This window comes from Leucoraja erinacea, chromosome 13 (assembly GCF_028641065.1).
Source record: "Leucoraja erinacea ecotype New England chromosome 13, Leri_hhj_1, whole genome shotgun sequence".
NCBI lineage: Eukaryota > Metazoa > Chordata > Chondrichthyes > Rajiformes > Rajidae > Leucoraja > Leucoraja erinaceus.
The window spans coordinates 5,504,424-5,530,620 of record NC_073389.1 but is presented as its reverse complement, the minus strand read 5'-3'; the positions used below and the strand labels follow the sequence as shown (position 1 = coordinate 5,530,620).

The 26,197-nt window shown below is 47.8% G+C and overlaps 1 protein-coding gene across 2 annotated transcripts; it reads left to right on the top strand.

Moving 5' to 3' along the window:
- The first annotated feature begins 934 nt into the window (after positions 1-934).
- On the top strand, positions 935-26,197 carry LOC129702575 (immunoglobulin lambda-1 light chain-like). Of its 2 annotated transcripts, XM_055644360.1 has the most exons (6): positions 935-2,066; positions 12,840-12,918; positions 15,713-16,075; positions 17,581-17,886; positions 20,924-21,016; positions 25,161-26,197. In XM_055644360.1, the coding sequence occupies exons 2-6, from the start codon at positions 12,855-12,857 to the stop codon at positions 25,292-25,294; spliced, it is 960 nt and encodes a 319-aa protein (XP_055500335.1). In that variant the 5' UTR covers positions 935-2,066; positions 12,840-12,854; the 3' UTR covers positions 25,295-26,197. The 2 variants fall into 2 exon arrangements, with proteins under 2 accessions (XP_055500335.1, XP_055500333.1); XM_055644358.1 differs by lacking the exon at positions 935-2,066 and having other exon boundaries at positions 11,860-12,918.

The following is a 26,197-nucleotide window of genomic DNA, read 5'->3' as shown; positions in this document are numbered from 1 at the left end:
TGTATAAATGGAGTTAATAGAAGGGAGGTTGGTTTGTGTGATGGTCTGGGCTACGTCCACCATTCGCGCTTCTCCTGAATGCTTTTTGCAAAAGCAGAAGGCCATTCAAGATAGACACAAAGTGCTGGAGTAACTCAGCGGGTCAGGCAGCATCTCTGGACAACATGGATAGGTGACCTTCTATCCCTTCTCTTCATGACCCATCTCCTCTTCAGGTCATTCAGGAGATCATTCCTGTCTTGGCAATGACTTCACTCTCTCAGTGAAGAACGGGTCTCCTGTAGGTTCCACACAAACCATGTGTTCTGGCAATGAAGCGATGTGCAGCAGGAATGTTGTGTTGCTGGAGTGTTGAAAGATACTGGAGAAAGTAGAGTGTGTGATTGCAACATTAACATTGTCCCAGAGACTCTCTGCTGAGAATGAAGGTTCCATTATGGACCATGGAGCCTGTGGGGAACCCATGGTGGGTTCTTGGGTTGAGATGCCAGTTTAGCCTGCGGTTATTGCAGGATTGCTTCTTCTCACTGGAGTTGAAGCGAGCTGCAGGAATACAGCTGTGAGAACCATCAAGGGGTGGATTGGCACTTCACTTATCTGCTGGCACCCGTCATGTGTGCAACACTTTTGTGGAGAGTGCTGGACATAAAGCCCTCTACTAACAGTGGCTGGCTGATGAGTAAACACTTCCTTGCTGAGGATTTTCAGTAGTGCTCAAGGGCACACTCAACCTTTGCTGATCATACGTTAATGGACAATTGAAGAGGACTTTTGAACCACACAGGGGAAAGTTTGTGGGACTTTATCAACATGGGTTTAGTGGTAAAGCTACTGCCTTACGTCGGCAGAGACCTGGGTTCCATCCTGACTATGGGTGCTTGATTAGTTTAGTTTAGTTTAGTTTAGAGATACAGCGCGGAAACAGGCCCTTCGGCCCACCGAGTCCGTGCCGACCAGCGATCCCCGCACATTGACACTATCCTACACACACTAGGGACAATTTACAATTATACCAGACCAATTAACCTACAAACCTGTACGTCTTTGGAGTGTTGGAGGAAACCAAAGATCTTGGAGGAAACCCACGCAGGTCACGGGGAGAACGTACAAACTCCGTGCAGACGGCACCCGTTGTCGGGATCGAACCCGTGTCTCTGGAGCTGTAAGCGATGTAATGCAGCAACTCTACCGCTGCGCCACCGTGCTGCCCAATGTCTATATGGAGTTTGTACGTTCTCCACGTGACCTGCGTGGGTTTTCCACGGGTGCTCCAGTTTCATATCACATTCCAAAAACCTACATGTTAAAAGATTAATTGGCTTCGGTAAAATTGTAAATTGTTCCTACTGTGTGTAGGGTAGTGTTAAAGTGCAGGGATCGCTGGTCAGCACGGACTAGGTAGGCCGCAAGGCCCGTTTCCGCCCTGTATCTCGAAACTAAACTAAAAGATCAGCAAGTTTTGCAGACAGAGATCACTCATGAACATTTAAAATATATTATCACACAGTAGTTATCCATCTGACCTACTTTCCAGCAATCTCAAAATCTACCCAGGGAAGCTTCCTGCAACACATCGTGCAAACAGCTCAGGATTTCAGACACGACAAAGGCATGATTTAATCTTCTGCCAACCACTAACCCCTTCCCATTCCCATTCCCATACTTACCTTTCTGTCGTGGGCCTCCACCATTGCTAGATGCACATGCACATGCAAACTGGACTCATATTTCGCTTGGGCAGCTACCAACCCAGTGGTATGCAGATTGAAACTGAGATATCTTTGCAATCGTCCGAGTGAAATCCTGGAGGAAGGAAGTCAAGTTCTGTGGTGTCACAAGTGCACAGGCTTCACTGCCTCCCTCCCACCCACACACTCTCAAAGCAAAAAACCCTGCTTTCGCACATGTATGTGTTTATGCAACTTGCAAACTCGCTTCAGAACCAGACCTTCAGCGAGATTGAAGGAATCTTCAGAAGAACGAGCAGTTGCACACGAGAGTGTGTCTGACATACTTGTCTGCCCGAGCATCGATGCAACGACTGGTCCTGGAGTTTCCACTCGTAGGTAAGAGGAGTTTATATCTCCAATCACCTCTTGTCCTCATCCACATGAGAGACGTAACAATGGCGAAGCTAATAAGAGCACAAGTGATGGAGCTCACACCAGAGTAAATGAGAGATCTTCAAACAAGTCGTATCTACCTGTGATGGACATATTTGGAACCGGGTCTTGAGGTTTCTGACAGTGTGAAGAGGGGGCTATTTTTTATATAGGTTACGCATTATTTATTATTTAGTAGACCCATGTATCATAATGTCATTGATGTGAAATTTAAATATTCTACACAATTCGAACACGTTCAGACTGTACATATTGGGCAATGTTTATCACAAATTTCAATGTAAAAAATTTGTTAACAGATGTCTGTCTGGTGGGTGCTTTTATGTTTCACCTTCCATTACTTTCTCAATCATTCCATGTTTCTGTTTCATTAGACATTTCCTGGCACTAGCATGAGGCCATGGAGAGGGCGCTCGGGGTATAGATGGCAGAGGGTCAGAGCGGTGTAGATGTGGAGAGGGACCTCTGTGTAAGTTGACAGCTCCTGCCAATGGCGAGGGTTGGATGCGGCAGTGAATGTGATGAGCTGGATGTCTTCAGGGCAGGCTGTGGAGTTTAGGAGTCGGGACCTAATGTTGCAGCTGTACAAGGCGCTGGTGAGGCCACACTGAGCCACCCTAGGCTCAGTTAAAGAGAACACAGGGGCCATATGCCCCTCATGATAAATTTTTTGTAATATGGTAAATTTCAGGGCCATTTTGTGCCTATATAGAAACATAGAAACATAGAAAATAGGTGCAGGAGTAGGCCATCTGGCCCTTCGAGCCTGCACCGCCATTCAATATGATCATCCAACTCAGTATCCTGTACCTACTTTCTTTAGCCACAAGGGCCACATCTAACTCCCTCTTAAATATAGCACTGGGTATGATGGTTACAGACACATTGTATCAGTTTGTAGGCCCCCTTTCAGTCATGACTGACCGTGGGTGATGCATCCTAGTTGTTGCCAGCTTGCTCCAAACCTTGGCTGGAGCAGCGTTGCTTATGGCTGAAGAGACCAACTGTTGAAGTTGCTGCGTTCCTTTCAGCCCGGCCTGCTTGTCTGCTGCTGTGTTCAACAGTTTCTCTTCCCTGTTTTGAGATGTCGGATCATTTTTCTCTTCCCCGTTTTGAGATGTCAGCGAATACGCCCATCCTCCATGCGGTGGACAGGGCCCAGCCACCGGAGTCTCCGCTGCCTGAGTAGAGTGTACATACTGGGAAGACCAGCGCGAGACAGGATCTCGGCGTTGGATACTCTGTTTTGCCAGGATACTAATCAGTAACTCAGTCAAATAAAGATAGGTATAACAAATATATATTTTGGTAAATTAAAAAAATAATCAGATTTTTCATAAATTTATTGAGAATAATAATAGTGTATAGTTTACAACTTTGCATATCTTGTTACATGTACTATATACATACAATGATCCGCCAATAATAATAAGTATACAGTTTGCAAATATTGCTATATGTAGTACGATGATCGGCCAATACATAAATGTAAGTACAATCTACTATTCTGATATTTCTACTTATTTATTAATGAACAAATGCAACAATTTACATTACAGTCCAGTTTACATTACAAAATGTTCCATAATAGTATATAATCTCCATTTTTTTGGTCACCTCTTTCTTTCTGCATGCTGTTTCTTCAGCACGCCTTCTGCCACTGTGAAGCCATGTCCTCACATATTCTTCGGGGTTGAATTTTGACAGAGGAGGTCCCACCAACTTCATAAATAGAGGAGTTGAGAGATGATCAGTTTGAAGTCTTGCACGTTGCGGTGACATGCAGACATTCATGCTTTTGTCTTTCACATTCTGCTGTTGATACCGGAATTGTCTTTGCAGCCTTTAGATTCCGTGAAATCTCTGAAGGCTCTGATACAAAGCTGACCATTTAAGACAAATCGTTCTGCCATTCCTTCTACATCATTATCTCCTAAGGTAAAATGTGAATCTTCTGGAATATTGTTAATATCTAAATATTTCGACTGGTTCATTAACTTTTCATATTTATCATTGGAAGCTGTTGTAGATTCAAGCAGCCTGAATGCTCTATAGAGATGTGTACAATTCCTATATTCCCAGAGCCATCCTCAGCCTTGGTTGTGAAGTTACACTGTGGTCCCATGCAAAGACCATCTCCTCTGTCGGAGCTGGAACCCTGGAATTAGTTAACACTGGTTGAGTTTAGAGTGTGATCCCACCTGACGCGCTCATTGGGAATTGGACAAGATCTACTATTCAAGTGTGTACACACTCTCGTGTACAGTGTGGTCACCATCGTCAATGAGCAGGACCAGCAGACCCTGGTGGAAGCCTCACCTGCATCGCCATTCTGGACCTGGCAACTTGTGAACTCTCACCTGGACCTTCCATCAGGGCCCAGGAGACGGGAAGTCCCGGCCCTTGTCTGGGTCAGGACTAATGTGCTCACTACCTGATAGACTGCTCCGTCCGTGCCCACGGTCAGGTCACCCCAACTGTAAACGTGATAACCTGCATTTAGTGTATACACAATGGGCAACAAGTGGTTATACGCAATGTTTAATCCATAATGTCCATGTATTAGAGCTTTGTGTGTGTATTATGCAGCAAACATCGTCAACAATATCATCTTGTTCTGGCTTCAGTTACCGCATGAAATATTATAAAGATATTTCTGCATTGTGTCCTTGTACCAACCGCTACGTTCTACCAGCGCACGTAATGTGCAGTCAATCGGCCAACATGGGCCGAGCCGGGCCGGCCTTAGGAGGTGCGGGGCACAATTGGGAACTATTTTGGTGAGCCCCAGGTTCCCAGCCAAGGTCTGTAGATTCATAGAAATATAAATAAAGTCTATTATAGACGTTATATCTCTATGGTAGAATGGAAAGTCATCAAAATGTGCGCTTAAAAAGTGCCTGCGACTTAATGGACCAAACAGATCTAAGCTGCATTTTAATTTATAATTGCATACATGTAAGCTTACAAGTAACAAACAAAATGTATAGATCGCCTCTGAAAAGTACATAGTTACAATACCTCGTGTTTTAATTACTGTAAAATGAAAAAAAAGAAGTAATTTAATTAAATAGATCCTGGAAAACCAATAACCATTGGTGAAAAACCATTACATTTTGTGTTTCAGCCCCATCCTACCCTTTGGGCTTCTACCCCATCCTAACATAGTTGTGTGTGTTAGTTGTCTGTGCTTTATGTGTGTGTGGGAGGGAAGGAGAGAAGGGAGGGAGGGAAGGAGAGAAGGGAGGGAGGAAAGGAGAGAAAGAAAGAAGGGATGGAGCAAATGAGAGAAGGGAAAAGAGAGAGGAAGGAGGGAGGGAAAGAGAGAAGGGAGGGAGGGAAGGAGAGAAGGAGAGAAAGGGAAGGAGAGAGCCGACAGCAGGAGCGGATGCGGGGTCCGGGCGGACGGGTGTGAGCTGAGGACGAGGTTTGTAAACGTTGCTCCAACCCCCCCAGCCCGGCCCTCCTTGTATTGTTCACCGCGTCTCCCCGGGGAGAGAGAGGGGTGGAGCCGGGGCTGTGTGCGTGAAGCACGGCGACTGGAGGGGTGGGGGCGCTGCCGTGAGCGAATGACCCACCTCCCCCGCTCCCCGTTCTCCATTCCCCCTCACACTCCCCTCCCCGTCTACCCCTTTCTTCCCCCTCCACCCCTCTACGCGCTCTCTGCCCCTCTCTCCCCCCTCCACCCGGGGTAGATCTACCCGAGTCGAGAGTAGATTACTCTGGCGCCGGGGCCCCCTTACTCGCGGGGCCCAATTGGGAGCAATCTGTCCAATCGGCTTAAGGCCGGCCCTGAGTGTGGAGATCAGTGTGGAGATAACTCCAACACACATCCTGTGTGGACAGGAAGCTGGTCAGTGGCCACGCTTGCGTTATCTGGACATCAGTGATCTGGCCCCATGTTGAGGGAACAGCTGGAACATACAACATAGATCATACAACATAGAACATACAACAGTACAAGTACAGGCCTTTAAAATGCCTCTAACATATCTTTCTCAACCACAGCCCCCCAGTCATCAGTTCCAGGCACCCACCTGTGTGAAAAACCTGCCTCACAAATCTCCTTTAAACTTTGCCCCTTTCACTTTAAAGCCACGCCCACTAATATTTGATTTTTCAATGCTGGGAAAAAAGGTTCTGACTGTCTACCCGAACTCTGCCTCTCATAATGTTCTAGACTTGTATCAGGGCTCCTCGAAACCTCCGGGCAATCCAGAGAAAACAATTCACCAGAGCGACCTCTCCCTGTAGCTAATCCCAACCAATGCAGGTGTTATTCTGGTCAACATTCTATACATTCTCTCCAAACCTCCACATCCCCCCTGTAATGGGGCGACCAGAACTGCACGTAATACTCCAAATGTGGCCGAACTAAAGTCCTATAGAGCTGTAAACAACTTCCTGCCATGTACCATCATGTGCTCTTTACTTTCTCACTGGTGAAATAGTCATAGAGTCACACATCACAGACACAGGCCCTTCGACCCAACATGCCCATGCTGACCATGGTGCCCCATCCACACTAGTCCCACCTGCTTGCGTTAGATTCATATCATCGTCGTACAGTGATACAGCATGGAAACAGGCCCTTCGGCCCACAACAACCCACATGTCCCACCTATACTAGTCCCACCTGCCCACGTTTGATCCATATCCCTCCAAACCTGTCCTATCCATGTACCTGTCTAACTTTCTTAAACATTGGGATAGTCCCAGCCTCAACTACCCCGCTCTGGCAGCTTGTGCCATGCACCCACCACCCTTTGTATGAAACGTTTACCTCTCAGATTTGTCTTAAATCTTTTCCCCTTCACCTTAAACCTATATCCTCTGGTCATCGATCCACCTACTCTGGGCAAGAGACTACCCAATCCATTCCTCTCATGGTTATGTACACCTCTATAAGATCACCCCTCATCATCCTGTGCTCCAATGAATAGAGACCTAGCCTACTCAACCTCTCCCTGTAGCTTACACCCTCTAGTCCTGGCAGCATCCTCATGAATCTTCTCTGTACCCTTTCCAGCTTGACTACATCTTTCCTATAACATGGTGCCCAGAACTGAACACAATACTCTAAATGCGGCCTCACCAACGTCTTATACAACTGCAACATGGCCTCCCAACTTCTATACTCAATACACTGATGGATACACAATACACTAATGTACCAAAAGCCATTTTGACCACCTCATCTATCTGTGGCTCCACCTTAAAGGAACCATGCACCTATGCTCCTAGATCCCTCTGCTCTACAACACTCCCCAGAGCCCGACCATTCACTGTGTAGGTCCTGCCCACGTTAGACTTCCCAAAATGCAACACCACACACTTCTCTATATTAGATTCCATCAACCATTCCTCCACCCACCTGGCCAATCGATCAAGAACCTGCTGCAATTGTTCACAACCATCTTCACTATCTGTAAAACCACTAACTGTTGTATCATTTGCAAACTTGCTAATCTTATCATGTATGTTCTCATACAATTTTTCACACAGAGAGTGGTGAATCTGTGGAATTCTCTGCCACAGAAGGTAGTTGAGGCCAGTTCCTTGGCTGTATTTAAGAGGGAGTTAGATGTGGCCCTTCTGGCTAAGGGGATCAGGGGGTATGGAGAGAAGGCAGGTACGGGATACTGAGTTGGATGATCAGCCATGATCATATTGAATGGCGGTGCAGCCTCGAAGGGCCGAATGGCCTACCCCTGCACCTATTTTCTATGTTCTATGTTACAACCAAATCATTGATGTAGATGACAAACAGTAACGGGCCCAGCACCGAACCCTGCGGCAGACCATATCCTTCTGGATCTTTCCTATCCCTGTCCAAATGTCTTTTAATTGTTGTTTTGGTACCTGCCTCAATGACCTCGCCTGACAGCTCGTTCCATATACCCACCACCCTCTGTGTGAAGTGGTAGTCATAGTGCAAGAATACTAACCATGGATGTGGCGTGCACAGAACTGTGTATCACAAAGTGACCCCATCCGAGGGAGAGACAGTGCGCAGTGTGCTGCCGGCCCCCTGTCTTCTGCCCCACACTCCTCTGGCTATGTGTTTGTCACCAATTTGCGCAATGGAACCTTCCTCTCTGCACCATCATCTCCAACGGCACGTCCGCAGAGAAGGCAGCAGCATCGGATGCAGGAGGCTGAGAAGTGATCTTATAGAGGGGTATAAAGGGGAATAAATAGGGTGAATGCACACAGTCTTGTACCCAGGGGAGGGAACCAAGAACTAAGAGACATAGGTTTAATGCGAAGGGGGAAAGATTTAATAGGAATCTGAGGAGCAACTTTTTCATACAGAGGGTGGTGGGAGAATGGAACGAGTTGCCAGAGGAGGTCATTGAGGCAAGTACCATAACAATATTTAAAATACACTTTGACAGGTACATGGATAGGAAAGGTTTAGAGGGATATGGGCCAAACGCAGGCTGGTGGGACTAATGTAGATGGGGTATATTGGTCGGCATGGATGAGTTGGGTCGAAAGGCCTGTTTCCGTGCTGTGTGACTCTGTGACTTGGTGATTGCCGTCAATGTGTGGCAGCCCTGCCGACCACAAGCCATCACAAAACGTGCGTGAGGGCAGGACTGGGCCCTCTGTGTTACATCTCTGCATGTTTCCCGGGCTACTTGTAATCAGAGAGTTGCCAGAGTGCAGTCATGGCAGTAGACTGACCCTGGAGCATGTGTGCAGCACAAACCCACGGCCACAACCGCCAATGACCATCGATATTGACGAGGGCAGAGTGGTGGATGCGGTTTACAAGGACTTCAGTAACTGTGAGCTGCTCCACATGCCAGGCTGGTTAGGACCTGTGAGTTCAGAGCAGGTTGGTGACTGGATCCAACCTCAACTCACCAGAAGCAGACAGAGGGTGATTTAGTGGGTGATGAGTGACAAGCGCTTGGCCCATATCCCTCTAAACCTTTCCTATCCATGTACCTGTCCAAATGTCTTAAATGGTGTGACAGTACCTGCCTCAACTACCTCCTCCGGCAGCTCGTTCCATAAACCCCGACACCTTGTGTGTGAAAAGGTTGTCCCTCAGGTTCTTGTTAAAGCTTTTCCCATCACCGTAAGCCCATGCGCCTGGTTTTCTATTTGGTTGCATTCAGCATCTGGCACTGATGGGCAGAGGAGGACAGATGTTGCCAGTGGTACCCAGCAGGCAACATCTGGCTGGGAACCACACCTTTAAATCCCATCTCTGTACACGTGGCTTGTGGGTGGATAACTTGTTTCAGTTACACATCGTGGACTCCTTCCTTTTGAAACCCAAATCCCCCCCACACTCAGTCCCCACTCAGTCCTGATGTGTCATTCGCTGTCACCCCCACAGAGGCTGCCTGACCCGCTGAGTTCTTCCAGCATTCTGTTTCCATTCTAGATTCCAGCATCTGCAGTTCCTTGTGCGTACGTGCTTGCAAATGGCTGGTGATATTTGCAGTTACGTGAAGCAACTTGGAAACACTTTAACAAAAAATAACCTTTGTTGCCCAATGCCGAGGAAAAAGAGTTCCTGCCATTTCCCTGGGCAGGAATACTGAGAAAACCAGGAGTGAGTTCAGCGCAGTCACCACTAGGTGGCAGACTGTGGCAACAACACTGGGTAAGCCAAGTTTACTTTAGTTTGGTTTAGAGATACAGCAAGGAAACAGGCCCTTCGGCCCACATAGTCCATGCCGATCTTTGATCACCGGTTCACAATAGTTCTATGCTATCCCACTTTCTCATCCACGCCCTACGCACTAGGGCCAATTTACAGAGGGCCAATTAACCTACAACCCCACACGTCTCTGCAGTGTGGAAGGAAACCAGAGCACCCGGAGAAAGCCCACACAGTCCCAGGGAGAAGGTGCAAACTTTGTACAAACAGAACTCGAGGTCAGGATGTAACCCGGGTTTCCGGTGATGTGAGTCAGCAGCTCTACCTGCTGCGCCGCCGTGCCGCCCGATATCCAACTTATAAAAGAAAACACCAAATACCCTGCAATATCAACAACTTGCTTTCTCTAAGCTTTTGACAGCACACACAAGAGGGGAATAGATAGGGTGAGTGCACAGAGTCTTTTACCCAGGGGAACTTTACTTCAGTTCCGTTTATTGGCACAAGTTACTGAGGTACAGTGAAAAGCATTGTGTTACGTGCTAACCAGTCAGCGTAAAGACTATACAAGATTACAATCGGGCCGTCAACAGTGTCCAGATACAGGATAAAGGGTTTAACATTTAGAGCAAGGTAAAATCCAGTATAGTCTGATTAAAGGTTGTGCAAGGGCCTCCAGTGTGGGTTTAGAGGTGTGTACAATAGGTTGAATGCAGGAAAATGGGATTATTGTATGTTGGGCGGCATGGATATGTTGGGCCGAAGGGCCTGTTTCCGTGCTGTATGACTGTAGGTGTTTCTGGTGCCTGGGTGTGGATTTAAACCTTTTAAAATTCTCCAGCAACCACATGCCAACGAAGGAGGGAAATAATCTGGAAGGCCAGTATAACCGGAAAAACCCGTCTCCCTGCAATTTCAGGCACGTGAATCTCAGGCACGGAAAGAATGTCAAAAACGCACTAAAGTAGAACGATGACAAGTGTCTATGTGGGTTGACAGCTAAAAATTGAAGAGAAGAGTAGAAAGAAGGAAACTGCAGATGCTGGTATACAAGAAAAGATACAGAGTGCTGGAGTTACTCAGCAGGTCAGGCTGAATGTCAAACCCAGGCCTTCTCTCCAGAGATGCTGCCTGCCCCGCTGAGTTACTCCAGCATTGTGTGTCTATCTTAGGTCAGGGACTAAACCTACTTCACCAAATTGAAAATGGAAGCTTGCTTCAGAAATATAGATCCATTCTCAGCTGAGCCCCACGGTTTAGCATCAGGATTCCCCATTAACGAGTATCACCCGATCAACCCTTCACACCTCCAGCCCACACCATCCATATCAGGTTGTATACGCATTATGAGTGCAGGCAAGATTGGTTCGGCTGAGATGCAATGGGCCAATTACTCCAGAGCCAACATCAGGGGCAGGGCTGAGATGAAGGCGAAATGGAAATACACAACTCGATACACCACAAATTTAATAGACACAAAAAGCTGGAGTAACTCAGCGGGACAGGCAGCATCACTAGAGAGAAGGAATGGGTGATGTGACGTTTTCAGGTCGACACCCTTCTTCAGAAAGACCTGAAACATCACCCATTCCTTCTCTCCAGAGATGATGCCTGTCTCACTGAGTTACTCCAGCTTTTTGTGTCTATCTTTGGTTTAAACCAGCATCTGCAGTTCCTTCTTACACAATCCATAAATCAGAGCCAGTTTATTCCCCTTCTGGCCACAAGGGGAATAAATGACAGGCTTGTGTCCAGACATTTCGTACCCAGTTCCAACTTCATCTCCCCAAGAACTACGCTGGATGCCCGAGTCTGCTGCCCGCCCCTTTTACAGGGTTACAGTACGTCCGTGCCCGGGTGGAACGAGAAAGGGACTTCACGCTGTCCACGGGCGCCCTGGGGGATTTCCAGGACCGCTGGGCTCCACGGGAGGTGGAATGTAACCTCAATAAGGATGGGGAAATAGTTATTTAATGTTGAAGAATATTTGTTATTTTGTATTATGGTGGTGGGTTTGTTTTTGTTTGTATGTATTTTTGTAACTAATATATATTTTAAAATAGCTATGCTGAAAATCCTGGAACTTTGCTTTGTTTTACAAACTGGTAACTTGGAGAGGTTTCAGAAAAGATTCACCAGGATGTTACCTGGGCTTGTGGGCTTGAGTTACAGGGAGAGGTTGGATAGGCCGGGACTTTTGACTTTGGAGCGCAGGAGGCTGAGGGGTGACCTTATTGACGTGTACAAGATCATGAAGGGCACGGATAAGGTGAACGCTCACAATCTTTTCCCCAGGGAAGAAGATTTTAGAACAAGACGGCTCAGGCTTAAGGTGAGGGGAGAGATTTAAGAGAGACCTCAGGGGCAACATTTTCACTCATAGAGTAGTCTGTATCCTGGATTGAGCTGCCAGAGGAAAGTATAGAACAGATACAATAATTATTTTTCAAAGGCATTTGTACAGATACATGGGCAGGAAGGCTTAGAGTGATATGGGGCAAATACAGGCAAATGGGACTGGCACAGAATGTCAACTTGATTGGCACAGGCAAGTTGGGCCGAAGGGCCTGTTTCCTTGCTGTACAGTTCTCTGACAGTGACTCTATAGCTCCTGTCCCACTGTACGAGGTAATTCAAGCGGTCTCCCGAGTTTAACAAAAAAATCAAACTCGTGGTAAGCACGTAGAATGTACGTGGCGGGTACGTCGGAGCTCGGGGACGTCTCTTAGCGGCTCGTAACGCTAACGGCAGATACCCGGGAAACACGGTAAACTCCTGAACTTTTTTGAACAGTGTGAAAAATGTCCACGAGAGCCCCGAGTACCTACGAACGGCTATTACCTGAATTCTACGAGTTCAAATCAGGGGAAACTCGGGAGAACTCTTGAATTACCTCATACAGTGGGACAGGGGCATAAGTGTAGATAGTTTCTCCAAATTACAGTCAAGAGTCAAGAGTGTTTCATTGTCAAATGTACTGACATTGGAACAATGAAATTCTTACTTGCAGCAGCCGACACAAACATACGGCTCGAACCCACGGACTGACAATTCCCTGCATGAGCAGTTGAATCATTTCTCTTCTCCATCTTCAGGATGCCAGGGGTACAATGAGGTTCCTGAGATCACCAGTGGCCGGAGTTGGTGTTGTTCTTTACATGTGTCTAACTGCAGGTGAGTTTCCTTCACACCCATCAACGTACAAGTGATTGGAGAAACGATGAATTATGTTCGTTCAGTTTATTATTGTTGTGTGTAAGGTCCAGCAATAGACCTTTGTGTGCTGTCCAGTCAAAGAAAAGCCTGTACATGATTACAATCAAACTGTCCACAGCGCACAATGGATAAAGGATGAAGTGTACAACGTTTACTGCAAGATACAACGAGGTTAACGTTGATGAAACAGACACTTGCGTCACTGTGCTGACACACTGTGTTGTGTTAAACTTTCACCATACAAACCATGACAACAAACCCCAACACCGCAGGCATTCAACACTAATTGAGCTGAAGAATGTTCAAGGCCAGAAATATGATCTCTGACTTTTTGTTTAATAGTTTAGTTTAGTTTTGTTTAGAGATACAACGTGAAAACAGGCCCTTCGACACTTCGAGTCCCCACTTTTAAACACAACTCAGTTCATGGTTTTGAAGTTAGTCCACAATTATGGAGCCAATTTTCACACAGAGATAAGGACCAGATGTATGTTGGTGATTTTACTGAGGGGTACAGTGCCCTCCATAATGTTTGGGACAAAGACCCGTCATTTATTTATTTGCCACAATTTGAGATTTGTAATTTTTAAAAATCACATGTGATTAAAGTGCACATTGTCAGATTTTAATAAAGGCCATTTTTATACATTATGTTTTCACCGTGTAGAAATTACAGCTGTGTTTATACATAGTGTCCCCATTTCAGGCCACCATAATGTTTGGGACACATGGCTTCACAGGTGTTTGTAATTTCTCAGGTGTGTTTAATTGCCTCCTTAATGCAGGTATAAGAGAGCTCTCAGCTCCTAGTCTTTCCTCCAGTCTTTCCATCGCCTTTGGAAACTTTTAATGCAGTTTATCAACATGAGGACCAAAGTTGTGCCAATGAAAGTCAAAGAAGCCATTATGAGACTGAGAAACGAGAATAAAACTGTTAGAGACATCAGCCAAACCTTAGGCTTACCAAAATCAACTGTTTGGAACATCATTAAGAAGAAAGAGAGCACTGGTGAGCTTACTAATTTCAAAGGGACTGGCAGGTCAAGGAAGACCTCCACAGCTGATGACAAAGAATTCTGTCTATAATTTAAAAAAATCCTCAAACATCTATCTGACAGATCAGAAACACTCTTCAGGAGTCAGGTGTGGATTTGTCGATGACCACTGTCAGAAGGCTTCATGAACAGAAATACAGAGGCTACACTGCAAGATGCAAACCACTGGTTAGCTGCAAAAATAGGATGGCCAGGTTACAGTTTGCCAAGAAGTACTTAAAAGAGCAACCACAGTTCTAGAAAAAGGTCTTGTGGGCAGATGAGATGAAGATTAACTTGTATCAGAGTGATGGCAAGAGCAAAGTATGGAGGAGAGAAGGAACTGCCCAAGATCCAAAGCATGCCACCTCATCTGTGAAACACGGTGGTGGGGGTGTTATGGCCTGGGCATGTATGACTGCTGAAGGTACTGGCTCACTTATCTTCACTGATGATACAACTGCTGATGGTAACATAATGAATGCTGAAGTGTATAGACACATCCTATCTGATCAAGTTCAAACAAATGCCTCAAAACTCATTGGCCGGCGGTTCATTCTACAGCAAGACAATGACCCCAAACATACTGCTAAAGCAACAAAGGAGTTTTTCAAGGCTAAAAAATGTTCAATTCTTGAGTGGCCAAGTCAATCACCCGATCTGAACCCAATTGAGCATGCCTTTTATATGCTGAAGAGAAAACTGAAGGGGACTAGCCCCCAAAACAAGCATAAGCTAAAGATGGCTGCAATACAGGCCTGACAGAGCATCACCAGAGAAGACACCCAGCAACTGGTGATGTCCATGAATCACAGACTTCAAGCAGTCATTGCATGCAACGGATAAGCAACAAAATACTAAACACGACTACTTTCATTTACATGACATTGCTGTGTCCCAAACATTATGGTGCCCTGAAATGGGGGGGCTATGTATAAACACTGCTGTAATTTCTACATGGTGAAACCAAAATGTATTTAAAAAAAACCTTTAATATAATCTAACAATGTGCACTTTAACCACGTGTGATTTTTTTTTTTTCTATTACAAATCTCAAAGTGTGGAGTACAGAGGCAAATAAATAAATGATGGGTCATTGGCCCACTGTAACTGCAAAAGAGTCTGAAGAAGGGTCTCAACCCGAAACGTCACCCATTCCTTCTCTCCAGAGATGCTGCCTGTCCCGCTGAGTTACTCCAGCATTTTGTGTCGATTCCAGAAGTGGAACCTTCTCCTCTTCTTCAAGAGCTGGAATCTGCTGAGAACACAGTGAGGCTGTGGACAACTGCACAGAACAAGACCCCAGTAGTGAACACTGCACATATTTACACTGGTGTTTATTCAGATTAGCGCCACACACTCTCGCCTTCCACCAAACCTCAAACGCAACTGTAAGCTCAACACATCATATCCTCATATCTACATCATATCTCAACACATCATATCTTCACCATCTCTCAATGCATCATATCCTCATATCTCAACACGTCATATCCACATATCTACATCATAACTTCATCAAATCTCAATACATTATATCTTCATATCTTCACCATCTCTCAATGCATCATATCCTCATATCTCTTCATATCTTCACCATATCTCAATACATCATATCCTCAATTCTTCACCATATCCTCAATTCTTCATCATATCTCAACACCATATCTTCATTATACACTGGAGATTACAATCAGTTCATCTTCTTCCTTCCTCAGTGAAAAGCAAGACCGTGGTTGTGTCCCAGACACCAGCAGAGATGGAGGTGCTGGTGGGGGATGTGGCTCGGATAAACTGTTCCTACAGCAGTGGGGACGGAGATCAGATGAGGATTGAGTGGACGAGGAACTCCAGTGCACGGCCATTGTGTCATCGTATGGCAAATAAACACAGCTCCGGTTCGCGACAGTCCTGTACGAGCGGTTTTAATGTTACTCTGGACCTCTCGGCCAACTCCTCATCTTTAATCATCTATAACGTTCACCTGCATGACTCTGGCGTATACTTTTGTCAATTGTCTGTTGAAATACCTCCCCCAACGTTGACAGCAAAAGGAGAAGGTACAAGGCTGATAGTGAACGGTGAGTGGGGGTCAGAATTGCTTTATTTTGTACCGAGCTACAGGCAAAAACATTGTTTTGGATGCTAACCGGTCTAATCATCCCACACATGAGTACAACAGGTAGTGCAAAGAGAAAATAAACAGAGCAGAGTGTTACAGCTACCAGAGAAAGTGCAGATAAAAAAAGTACAAGGGCTTCAAATAGGTAGATCGGAAGATTGGGACTATACCATAGCTTATGGGAGAGTTATTCACAAGTCTGATAACAGTGGGGATGAAGCTGTTCCTGAACCTCGTGCTATGAGCCTTCAGGCTTTCGTACCTTCTGCCGGATGGGAGAGGGGAGAAGCAGGAATGACCCGGGGTGTGAGTGGTCCTTGATTATGCTGAGGGTATTTTTCTGAGGCCGTGTGGTTCAGATGGAGTTGATGTGGAGAGTCTGGTCTGTGTGATGGACTGGGATGTGTCCACAACACTGCAGTTTCTTGTGGTCTTGGGCGGGCTGTTGGCAAACCAGCTGTGATGCACGGTGACAGGATGTTGTGGTGGGGGGGGGGGGGGGGGTTGAGGGGTTGGGGGGGGGGGGATGGTGATGGGGAGGGGGGGATGGGAAGGGTGTGGGGCTTGGGGAGGGAAGGGGTGGGAAGGGGGGGTGGGTATAGGGGCTTGGGGAGGGGAGGGGGGATGGGGAGGGGGTTGGGGTGGGAAGGGGTGGGGGTGTGGAGGGGGGGGTAGGGGGGGGGTTGGGGGGGGGCGGGGGGAGAAGAGTGTTTGGGGCAATGGAGGGATACCACGTTCAAGATGATATGATCTGGGGATTGGGTTACAGTTGCAAGGACATGTGGGGGATGGAGATCGATGGGCCCTGCCATCATTCTGATCCACCGTAGAGCAGCAGCAGCGAGCCAGCAGACAGTGTTTGTGAGGTGAGGTGAGGACAACACTGACACTGTGCCCATCGCCACGGTTACATCACCGGGTACGTGGGAGTGGGAGCACGACTGTTTGGAGGGTCCGGTTGGAAGTGGAATGACACAGTGATCATGTGACGACCACCTCTCCAGCCAGACCTCCCCGTGCTGGCAGCCCAGTTATACAGGACCAATGGTCAGTGCTTCAAACTTGATTACGGCCATGGTCGTTCTTGGTTAGAACGGGCGTCAAGGGTTACGGGGACAAGGCGGGAAAATGTGATTGGGAGGCAGAGATCAGCCATGATTGAATGGTGGAGTGGACTCGATGGGCCGAATGGCCTAATTCTACTCCTATAACGTGAGCTTGTGAAACTTGTTCCTTGTTTGACCGTTTCTAGAGATGGACTGTGGGTTGAGGAGAGACTTGTGCAACATATGGCCATGCGCACTTTACTGAGCACAAGCCTGAACCCCCAATGTCAGTGACGCTGAGGACCAGGGGACAACATCATATTGTGGGGGCGCTGCGTGTTGGGTCATCTACTGTGTGGGTGCAGTGGGGACGTTTCTAGCCACCACCGTTCATTAACTCACCGCCGTTGACCCACAGCTCGTCCGCGGGTCTGGGTGAGAGCGGAGCCCGTGTCCACCCCCACCCAGGGGGTCCGGCTCACCTGCACGTCGCTGGACTTCTACCCCGGCCCCATCCAGGTGTCCTGGTTCGCAGACGGACACCAGCTCACCAACGGGACGGAGACCGGGCCCCTCTCCCCCAACCCTGACGGCTCCTTCTCCATCTCCAGCTTCCTGAACCTCACCCTCACCGCCTGGGGCCAGGGTGGAGACTACACCTGCCAGGTGAACCACTCCACGCTCCACAAACCCATCACTGAACGAGCCCACGCCAGCAGCACAGGTGAGATGTATCAAAAATAATTAATTTGATTAGGAACACGATACAAAAACCAAAAAAACCCATCCGTGTTGACATACAGGTGATGTACAGGTGACGTACAGGTGATGTACAGGTGACATACAGATGATGTACAGGTGACATACAGGTGATGTACAGGTGACGTACAGGTGACGTACAAGTGACATACAGGTGACGTACAGGTGATGTACAGGTGACATACAGGTGACGTACAGGTGACGTACAGGTGACGTACAGGTGACATACAGGTGACATACAGGTGACGTACAGGTGACGTACAGGTGACGTACAGGTGACGTACAGGTGACGTACAGGTGACATACAGGTGACGTACAGGTGACGTACAGGTGACGTACAGGTGACGTACAGGTGACGTACAGGTGACATACAGGTGATGTACAGGTGACGTACCCACAACCATGTTACAAAATCACCAAGTTATTCAGACACTCAATTTCCAAACAACTATGTTACAAATAACACCACCCTCTCAAACACCACCCGGGCGCGCTTGTAACCCCTGTAAAGGGGCAAGCATCTGGCTTCCGCCTGGCGCCGTGACTCACGGATGGCCAGCTTGGCCGAGACATCTTCAGCCATGCCCACTCCCTAGATCCCGTCACCAGTCCTTCGGTCACTGACAGCAGAGCCACTCCTCCCCTTGCGGACCCTAGGTGGAGTGGCGGCGCTCCTTGCCCTCCAGACCCTGGCTACAAGGGACGCTCCTACTGACCCCTATCCACACTGCTCAGAACAGGTGAGATTTTTTTAAATTTCAAAATAAACTTTATTCGGGTAATAAATATATTCATGAACCATGCAACAAATTCATCCGACATTTTCGGAGGCTGGACCAATTCCGTGCTGACCACTGCCCGATGGACAAGTGGTCAAAGGTGTTGGTCCAGAAGAACCTTTCCACAAATGACACACTGCTCGGGTTCAATGGTTCTTTATTGTTACGTGTACACTGCATAGAGTAATTCTTGCCCCAGTTGCCATATTTTGGCGATATTTACAAAAGAAAAAGGTCCAAAGCCCAAAGTTGGGTCCACGTGCTGGATGTACTGGAGCACCTCTGATCCAAGTGAGCATCAGGCTGCTGCAGAGCCTCTGTCACCCTCAGTCAGCTTGGCCCTGGTGCCGACGTCTCTCTCCTCGCCCGATCACCTCTGTGTCCCGTGGACACCTCTTGCAGCCGACCTTGCGGGCGCTGGAAGCAATACCACGGCCCACTCCTTGCATCCGTCGCTGCCAGCGGCTCCCTCCTCCTCGGCTCTCCGGTCTTCGGGACCGAGCTCAGTGGCTTCCACGCTTCCACTGCAGGCAGCGGCCATCCAGGTCCTTCTTCGCCTCGGCGAACTGGGCCTGTCGCCACCCACGGCTGTGTGCAACCCACTGGGTGCGTCCTTGTTCTCAGCAGCCGCCGGGTCCATCCTTGCTCTTCACACCGCGGCACATCCCAGGAGCTTTCAGGTGTACAGGGGTGTGAATCATCCGGTCCCTGGAAGCTTTGGCTTGCAATAGACAATAGGAGCAGGATCAGGCCATTTGGCCCTCCGAGCCAGCACTGCCATTCAATGTGATCATGGTTGATCATCCCCAATCAGTACCCCGTTCCTGCCTTCTCCCCATATCCCCTGACTCCACTATCTTCAAGAGCCCTATCTAGCTCTTGAAAGTATCCAGAGATCCGGCCTCCACCGCTCTCTGAGAATTCCACAGACTCACCACTCTCTGTGAGAGAAAGTATTTCCTCGACTCCGTTCTAAATGGCTTACCCCTTATTCTTAAACTGTGGCCCCTGGTTCTGGACTCCCCCAACATCAGGAACATGTTCCCTGCCTCTAGCGTGTCCAAACCCTTAACAATCTTATATGTTTCAATAAGATACCCTCTCATCCTTCTAAACTCCAGAGTGCACAAGCCCAGCCGCTCTATTCTCTCAGCATATCCATCCCGGGAATTAACCTGATGAAACTACGCTGCACTCCCTCAATATCAAGAATGTCCTTCCTCAAATTAGGGGACCAAAACTGCATACAGTCTGTAGTTACGACCCTGGGGAAATGTCTGCGAACTTTCACTTTATCCCAGCGCCTCATGATCTTGTACACCTTAGTAAGGTCACCCCTCAGCCTCCTCTGCTGTATAGAAACGTCTAGCCTATGCAACCTCTCCCTGTAACTCAAACCCACAAGCCCAGGTGAATCTCTTCTACATCCTCTCCTTCCTGTAGTTGGGCGAGCAGAATGCACACAGTGCACCATGAGTCTCACAATTGCTTGAGCATTGGACTGGAGATCAGGCGAGATGCATGTTGTGAACCGTTGCCTGGGTGGTATTCCCACTCTGGGAGGACGAGTCGGTGGATGGGACCACACTGTGCCGCAGGGACGAGCGGCCGGCATGGAATTGGCGTGTAAACAAGGCAATATTCCGCTGCACTCTGACTCATTCAGATTCTCACCTGGCTGCCGACTGTCACTAAAGGTTCGCCCTTCATTCTGAGTGTGGGGTGTGAATCTCTGAATCTAAACCGGGCAGAGAATGGGCATTAGATCTTGCTGCTCTCCACTTAATGTGCAGTAAGATAGGAGGAAGGGAGGGCCACACCTGTACAAATGCACGTCAATGGCTTCAATGGTTCTTATTTGTAGGCACAGTAAAATTCTCTTCTTACATGCAGTCCAGTAGGGTATTGCGATACCCAAGTACAACCTCCAAATAGCAAAGTGTACAGGAATAGTCCTCTGAGCCCCCTTGCAAGAGGCGCCAGGTTTTGGCAACGTTTCCAAAGCCCAGTCCTCACTCGAGCTCCTATGAGCGGGTCCTGATCCAGGCGAGCCCCAGGCTTCTGCAGGGCCTCCTGACACCACCTTCCGCTTTCCCTTGCTGCAAAGAGGCAACACTTCCCAGTGGCTGAGAAGTCAATGTATATAAGGAGTAAAGCAGAGAATCACTAAACTCTGACGTTTCAGGTCAAACTTTTAATGCGTTTCCTAAATTATCTGTGCAGGTCATTCCAGAGACAAACTGCTGTGGATAATACTGGCTTCGTGCGGTCTAACTGTGCTGATGGCTGCTGTAATCGGTGCATGCTCAATGTCAAGTGAGTGCTGATGTTCTACAACTTTCAATGTAACGTTACCTTCAACCCAGAAAGAAGCAGGCAACAAGCATGCTGGGAGTATTGTGTTGCTGGGAGTGATGTGGCCAGGTGTCCATGTGGAATAAACACGTCTCTATCGATGGATCTGGGACTTTCCAAAGGCATTTCACTGAGATTCCTGACAAACATATTGAGTTCTCCAAATCACTGCTGAGTTCTGGCTCTGATGAGGGCAGGAGATAGACACCAAATGCTGTAGTAACTCAGCGGGACAGGCAGCATCACTGGAGAGAAGGAAGAGGTTATGTTTTGGGTCAAGACCCTTCTTCAGACTGAGAATCGGGGAGAGGGAGACTAGAGATATGGAAGGGTAAGGTGTGATGATGATAGATCAAAGCAGACGATAATAAGGAAATGTAGAATGGTTCATTGTTGACTGAGGGGAAGCTGTCACCTTCATTTCTTTATCATCGTCAGCTTTGATCTGCCGTTTTCATACCTTATCCTTCCATATCTCTAGATTCCCTCTCCCCATGCCGCCCAGTCTGAGGAAAGGTCTCGACACAAAACATCACCCATTCCTTCTCTCCAGAGATGCTTCCTGTCCCGTTGAGTTACTCCAGCATTTTGTATCTATCTTCAGTGTAAACCAGCATCTGCAGTTCCTTCCAACACATCTGATAAGGATGGCAGAGTGTCATGTGTGTCCCTTTATCCTTGTACATGACCTCTCCTCCTCCAGTAACACACTTGTGCACAAAGCTTCACCCTCAGACTGCACCGCTGTTTGCTGCTGGAATCCATTCATCCATCCATCATGTGGAATATTGCTCTGGGACAGTCCGGGACAGGCCCACCCTAGGGGACAACTGCTGCCGTCTGCTAGAGGGGTGATGTGATACACAGAGACCATAGCACAGTACCGCACAGGAACAGGCCCTTCAGCCCACAATGTCCATGCTGAACACAATGCCAACTTAACTCAGCGGGTCGGACAGCATCCCTGGAGAACATGGCTCAGTGATGTTTTGGGTCCAGACCCTTCTTCATACTGATCTGAAACGTCATCGACCCATGTTCTCCGGGGATGTTGCCTGACCTGCTGAGTTACTCCAGCACTTTGTATCTTTTTGTGCAAACTGGCATCTGCAGTTCTTTGTTTCCCCTGTGGTATCTGCCTCAACCACCACCCATGGCATTGCGTTCCAGGCCCCACCCCCCCACTGGGTAAACAAGAACTAGTCGCACACATCTACGTTAAGTGTTGTCCCTCTCACCTTAAAGACCGACTCGCTAGCTTTTGATTTTTCCATCCTGGGGAAAAAAATCAGAATGTCATCCATAATTTCACCACTCATCATTTTATATATTTCCCTAAGAGGTTCTCTCTCCCATATTTTCCGGTTGCTAACTATTTTAACTCCCCCTCCCATTCCCACACTGGCCTTTCTGTCCTGGGCCTCCTCCATGGCCAGAGTGAGGCCCAGCGCAAATTGGGAGTACAGCACCTCATATTTTGCATGAGTAGCTTACATCCTAGCGGTATGAAGTGGAAGTCTCCAATGTTAGGTGACCTCTACACACACTCCCCTCCCCCTTCCCCTCCATCCCCCCCCCCCCCCCCCCCCCCCCCTCAACTAAAAGTGGGCTAACCAGTTCACAGTTCATAATGACTCGAAATGTCACGCTGTCCTTGTCTCCAGAGATGCTGCCTCACCCGCTGAGTTACTCCAGCATTTTGTGTCTCACAACGATGTATCCCTCTTGGGATCACAGTGTCTCCTGCCAACAATCAACCTAGAAACATCGAAAATAGGTGCAGGAGGAGGCCATTCAGCCCATCGAGCCAGCACCGCCATTCATTGTGGTCATGGCTGATCGTCCCCAATCAATAACCCGTACCTGCCTTCTCCCCATATCCATTGATTCCACTGGCCCCTAGAGCTCTATCTAACATAACCCTCTCTTAAATCCATCCATAGAAACAGGGAACCGCCCTCTCCAAGGTCATCTATTGCCTGCTGTGATCTGTCCTGGCCTTTTCTTACCTCCCTCCCCCCCCCCCCCCCCCCCACCCCCAATCAGGCTGAAGAAAGGTCCCAATCTGAAACATCCCCTTTCCATGATCTCCAGAGATGCTGCCTGTCCCGCTGAGTCACTCCAGCACTTTGTGTCGACTCAAAGTGTTTCTGTTGTTTTTCCATCCAGCAGGTTGTTGATTTGTTACCCGCTCTCTACACGAACACAAAGGTTCTCATGACAGCGTTTCAAACTGTAGGAGACGTTTTGTCCCCAATGGCCTGACCCACTAATTATCACATTCCCCTCCTCACAACATTGTTGTTCTCACCTTGCAGTTCATGCAGTGGAACAGTTCAAGGATACGCGATGGATGGCCTTTAAAATGCTGTGGGAAATGGTCAGGTTATGAGGGGCAGTGAGATCATTGTATTCACCGACATCCCTCCTCACGCTGTCGACTTTGACAAGGTCAAGTTCCCATCTTCTCAGTTCATTAATGATAGGAGAAGAATGAGGCCACTCGGCCCATCAAGTCTACTCTGCCATTCAATCATGGCTGATCAACCTCTCCCTCCTAACTCCATTCTCCTGCCTTCTCCCCATAACTAATCACAAATCTATTTATCTCTGCCTGAAAAATATCTATTGACGTGGCCTCCACAGCCTTCTTATTTCCACAGATTCACCACCCTCTGACTAAAGAAATTCCATCTCATCATCTTCCTAAAAGCATGTCCTTTAATTCTGAGGCTGTGACCTCTGGTCCTAGACTCTCCCACTATAGACAATAGACAATAGGTCTAAGCAGGAGTAGACCATTCGGCCCTTCGAGCCAGCATTGCCATTCACTGTGATCATGGCTGATCATCCACATTTAGTACCCCGTTCCTGCCTTCTCACCATATCCCCTGACTCCACTATCTTTGTCTAGCTCTCTGGAAAGCATCCAGAGAATTGGTCTCCGCTGCCTTCTGAAGCAGAGAATTCCCCAGATTCGCAAATCTCTGTGTGAAAACGTTTTTTCTTATCTCCTTCTAAATGGCTTACCCCTGATTCTTAACTGTGGCCCCTGGTTCTGGACTCCCCCAACATCGGGAACATGTTTCTTGCCACTAGCTCGTCCAACCCCTTAATAATCTTATATGATTCAATAAGATGCCCTCTCATCCTTCTAAATTCCAGTGAATACAAGCCCAGCCGTTCCATTCTATCAACATTTGACAGTCCCGCCATCCCGGAAATTAACCTTGTGAACCTACGCTGCACTCCCTCAATAGCAACTTCCTCAAATTTGGAGACCAAAACTGTACACAATACTCCAGGTGTGGTCTCACTGGGGCCCTGTACAACTGCAGAAGGACCTCTTTGCTCCTATACTCGACTCGTCTTGTTATGAAGGCCAACATGCCATTAGCTTTCTCCACTGCCTGCTGTACCTGAATGCTTACTTTCAGTGACTGATGAACAAGGACCCCCAGATCTCTTTGTACTTCCCCTTTTCCCAACTTGACACCATTCAGATAATAATCTGCCTTCCTGTTTTGGCCATCAAAGTGGATAACCTCACAATCATCCACATTAAACTGCATCTGCCATGCATCTGCCCACTCACCCAACCTGCCCGAGTCACCCTGCATCCTCATAGCATCCTCCACACAGTTCACACTGCCACGGTGCTACCCAGCTTTGGGTCATCTGCAAATTTGCTAATGTTACTTTGAATCCCTTCATCTAAATCATTGATGTATATTGTAAATAGCTGCAGTGGTGAAAACATCCTCTCCACATCCACTCTATCCAAGCCTTTCACTATTTGATAAGTTTCAATGAGTTGAAACTCATTAACTTATGTTCATGTTCATAAGTGATGGGAGCAAATTTAGGCCATTCGGCCCATCAAGTCCACTCCACCATTCCATCATGGCTGATCTATCGCTGCCCCCTGCCTTCTCCCCATAACCCCTGACACGTGTATCATTTTCAGCAGTGTAGTTCAGTGCCCCGTGGCTGAATGTGTCCAATGTGATTTTAAACCATTCACCTTGCTGTAGTCAACATGGCTTGCACACTGCAGCTGTTGACCTGAGTTCCCCTTAGAGTTTTCCTCTTTGGTTTATTGCAGTGAAGAAGGAGGTGAGATCGATAAAGTCCAGGGCGGAGAGTGTAGAGAATGTGGAGCCGGTGAGGACGGAGCACCTTGGGAATGAACATGCCGTCTACCATCTGCTCGGACAGGGCTGTGCCCGTGAATCATGAACGCACCCACCAGAGGCCACCCCACAGTCACAGCATCGCAAACGTTCAGTCTCCACACAGTGTTCTTCTTCAAACCCGGCACCTCTCTTGCTGTCTACAGCTGGTGACTCATTCAATATTACTCTGGAAATTCTCCTGGTGAACTAATAACTAAATATCTGTTCTATGTCGGGCAACTGGTTTAATGCTGCAATTTGGACAATCCCCTTCTGTATGAAGAAGGGTCCCGACCCGAAACGTCACCTATTCAAGTTCTCCAGAGATGCTGCCTGACCTGCTGAGTTACTCCAGCACTTTGTGTCTTTTTGTGTATTAACCAGCACCTGCACTTCTTTGTTTCTAGTACATGTGTAGGCTTTGTGAAGCTCCGTGAAACACGGTGTTGCTTCTTGAAGCTTGAAACTCTGTACCTCGGCTCTGAAACGCTCTATATCGACGCCAGTCTCAAACTTCCCACCCTGTCTTTGCTCTCACTCTTTGGTGGGGCTCTGTGGAATAAAACCAGCAGGAGGTGAGGGGAGGCACAGTGGTAGAGCCGCTACTTCACAGCGCCAGAGACCCGAGATCAATCCTGACCTCGGGTGCTGTCTCTGTGGAGTTTGCACGTTTTCCCTGTGACTGCAAATGTCTCCTCCAGGCGCTCTGGATTCCTCGCACATCGCAAAGACGTGCGGGTTTGTAGGTTAATTGGCCCTCTGTAAATTGCCCCTAGTGTGGAGGGAGTGGATGAGAAAGTGGGATAGCATGGGACTAGTGTGAACGGGTGGACTCGGTGGGCTGAAGGGCCTGTTTCCTTGTGGTATCTTTCAATCTTCCAATCTCACATCCGTGATCAGATGTAACACCCATGCTGCCTGATGTTTTGCTTCGTGAAATATGGGAATAAATGTCTAGAGAAATTGC

Excerpts from the sequence above, each read along its gene's own strand:
- LOC129702575 (XM_055644360.1), top strand. The coding sequence starts at position 12,855 with ATGAGGTTCCTGAGATCACCAGTGGCCGGAGTTGGTGTTGTTCTTTAC. Across the intron at positions 17,887-20,923 it reads AGCCCACGCCAGCAGCACAG|GTCATTCCAGAGACAAACTG; the intron begins GTGAGATGTATC and ends TTATCTGTGCAG. Across the intron at positions 21,017-25,160 it reads CGGTGCATGCTCAATGTCAA|TGAAGAAGGAGGTGAGATCG; the intron begins GTGAGTGCTGAT and ends GGTTTATTGCAG.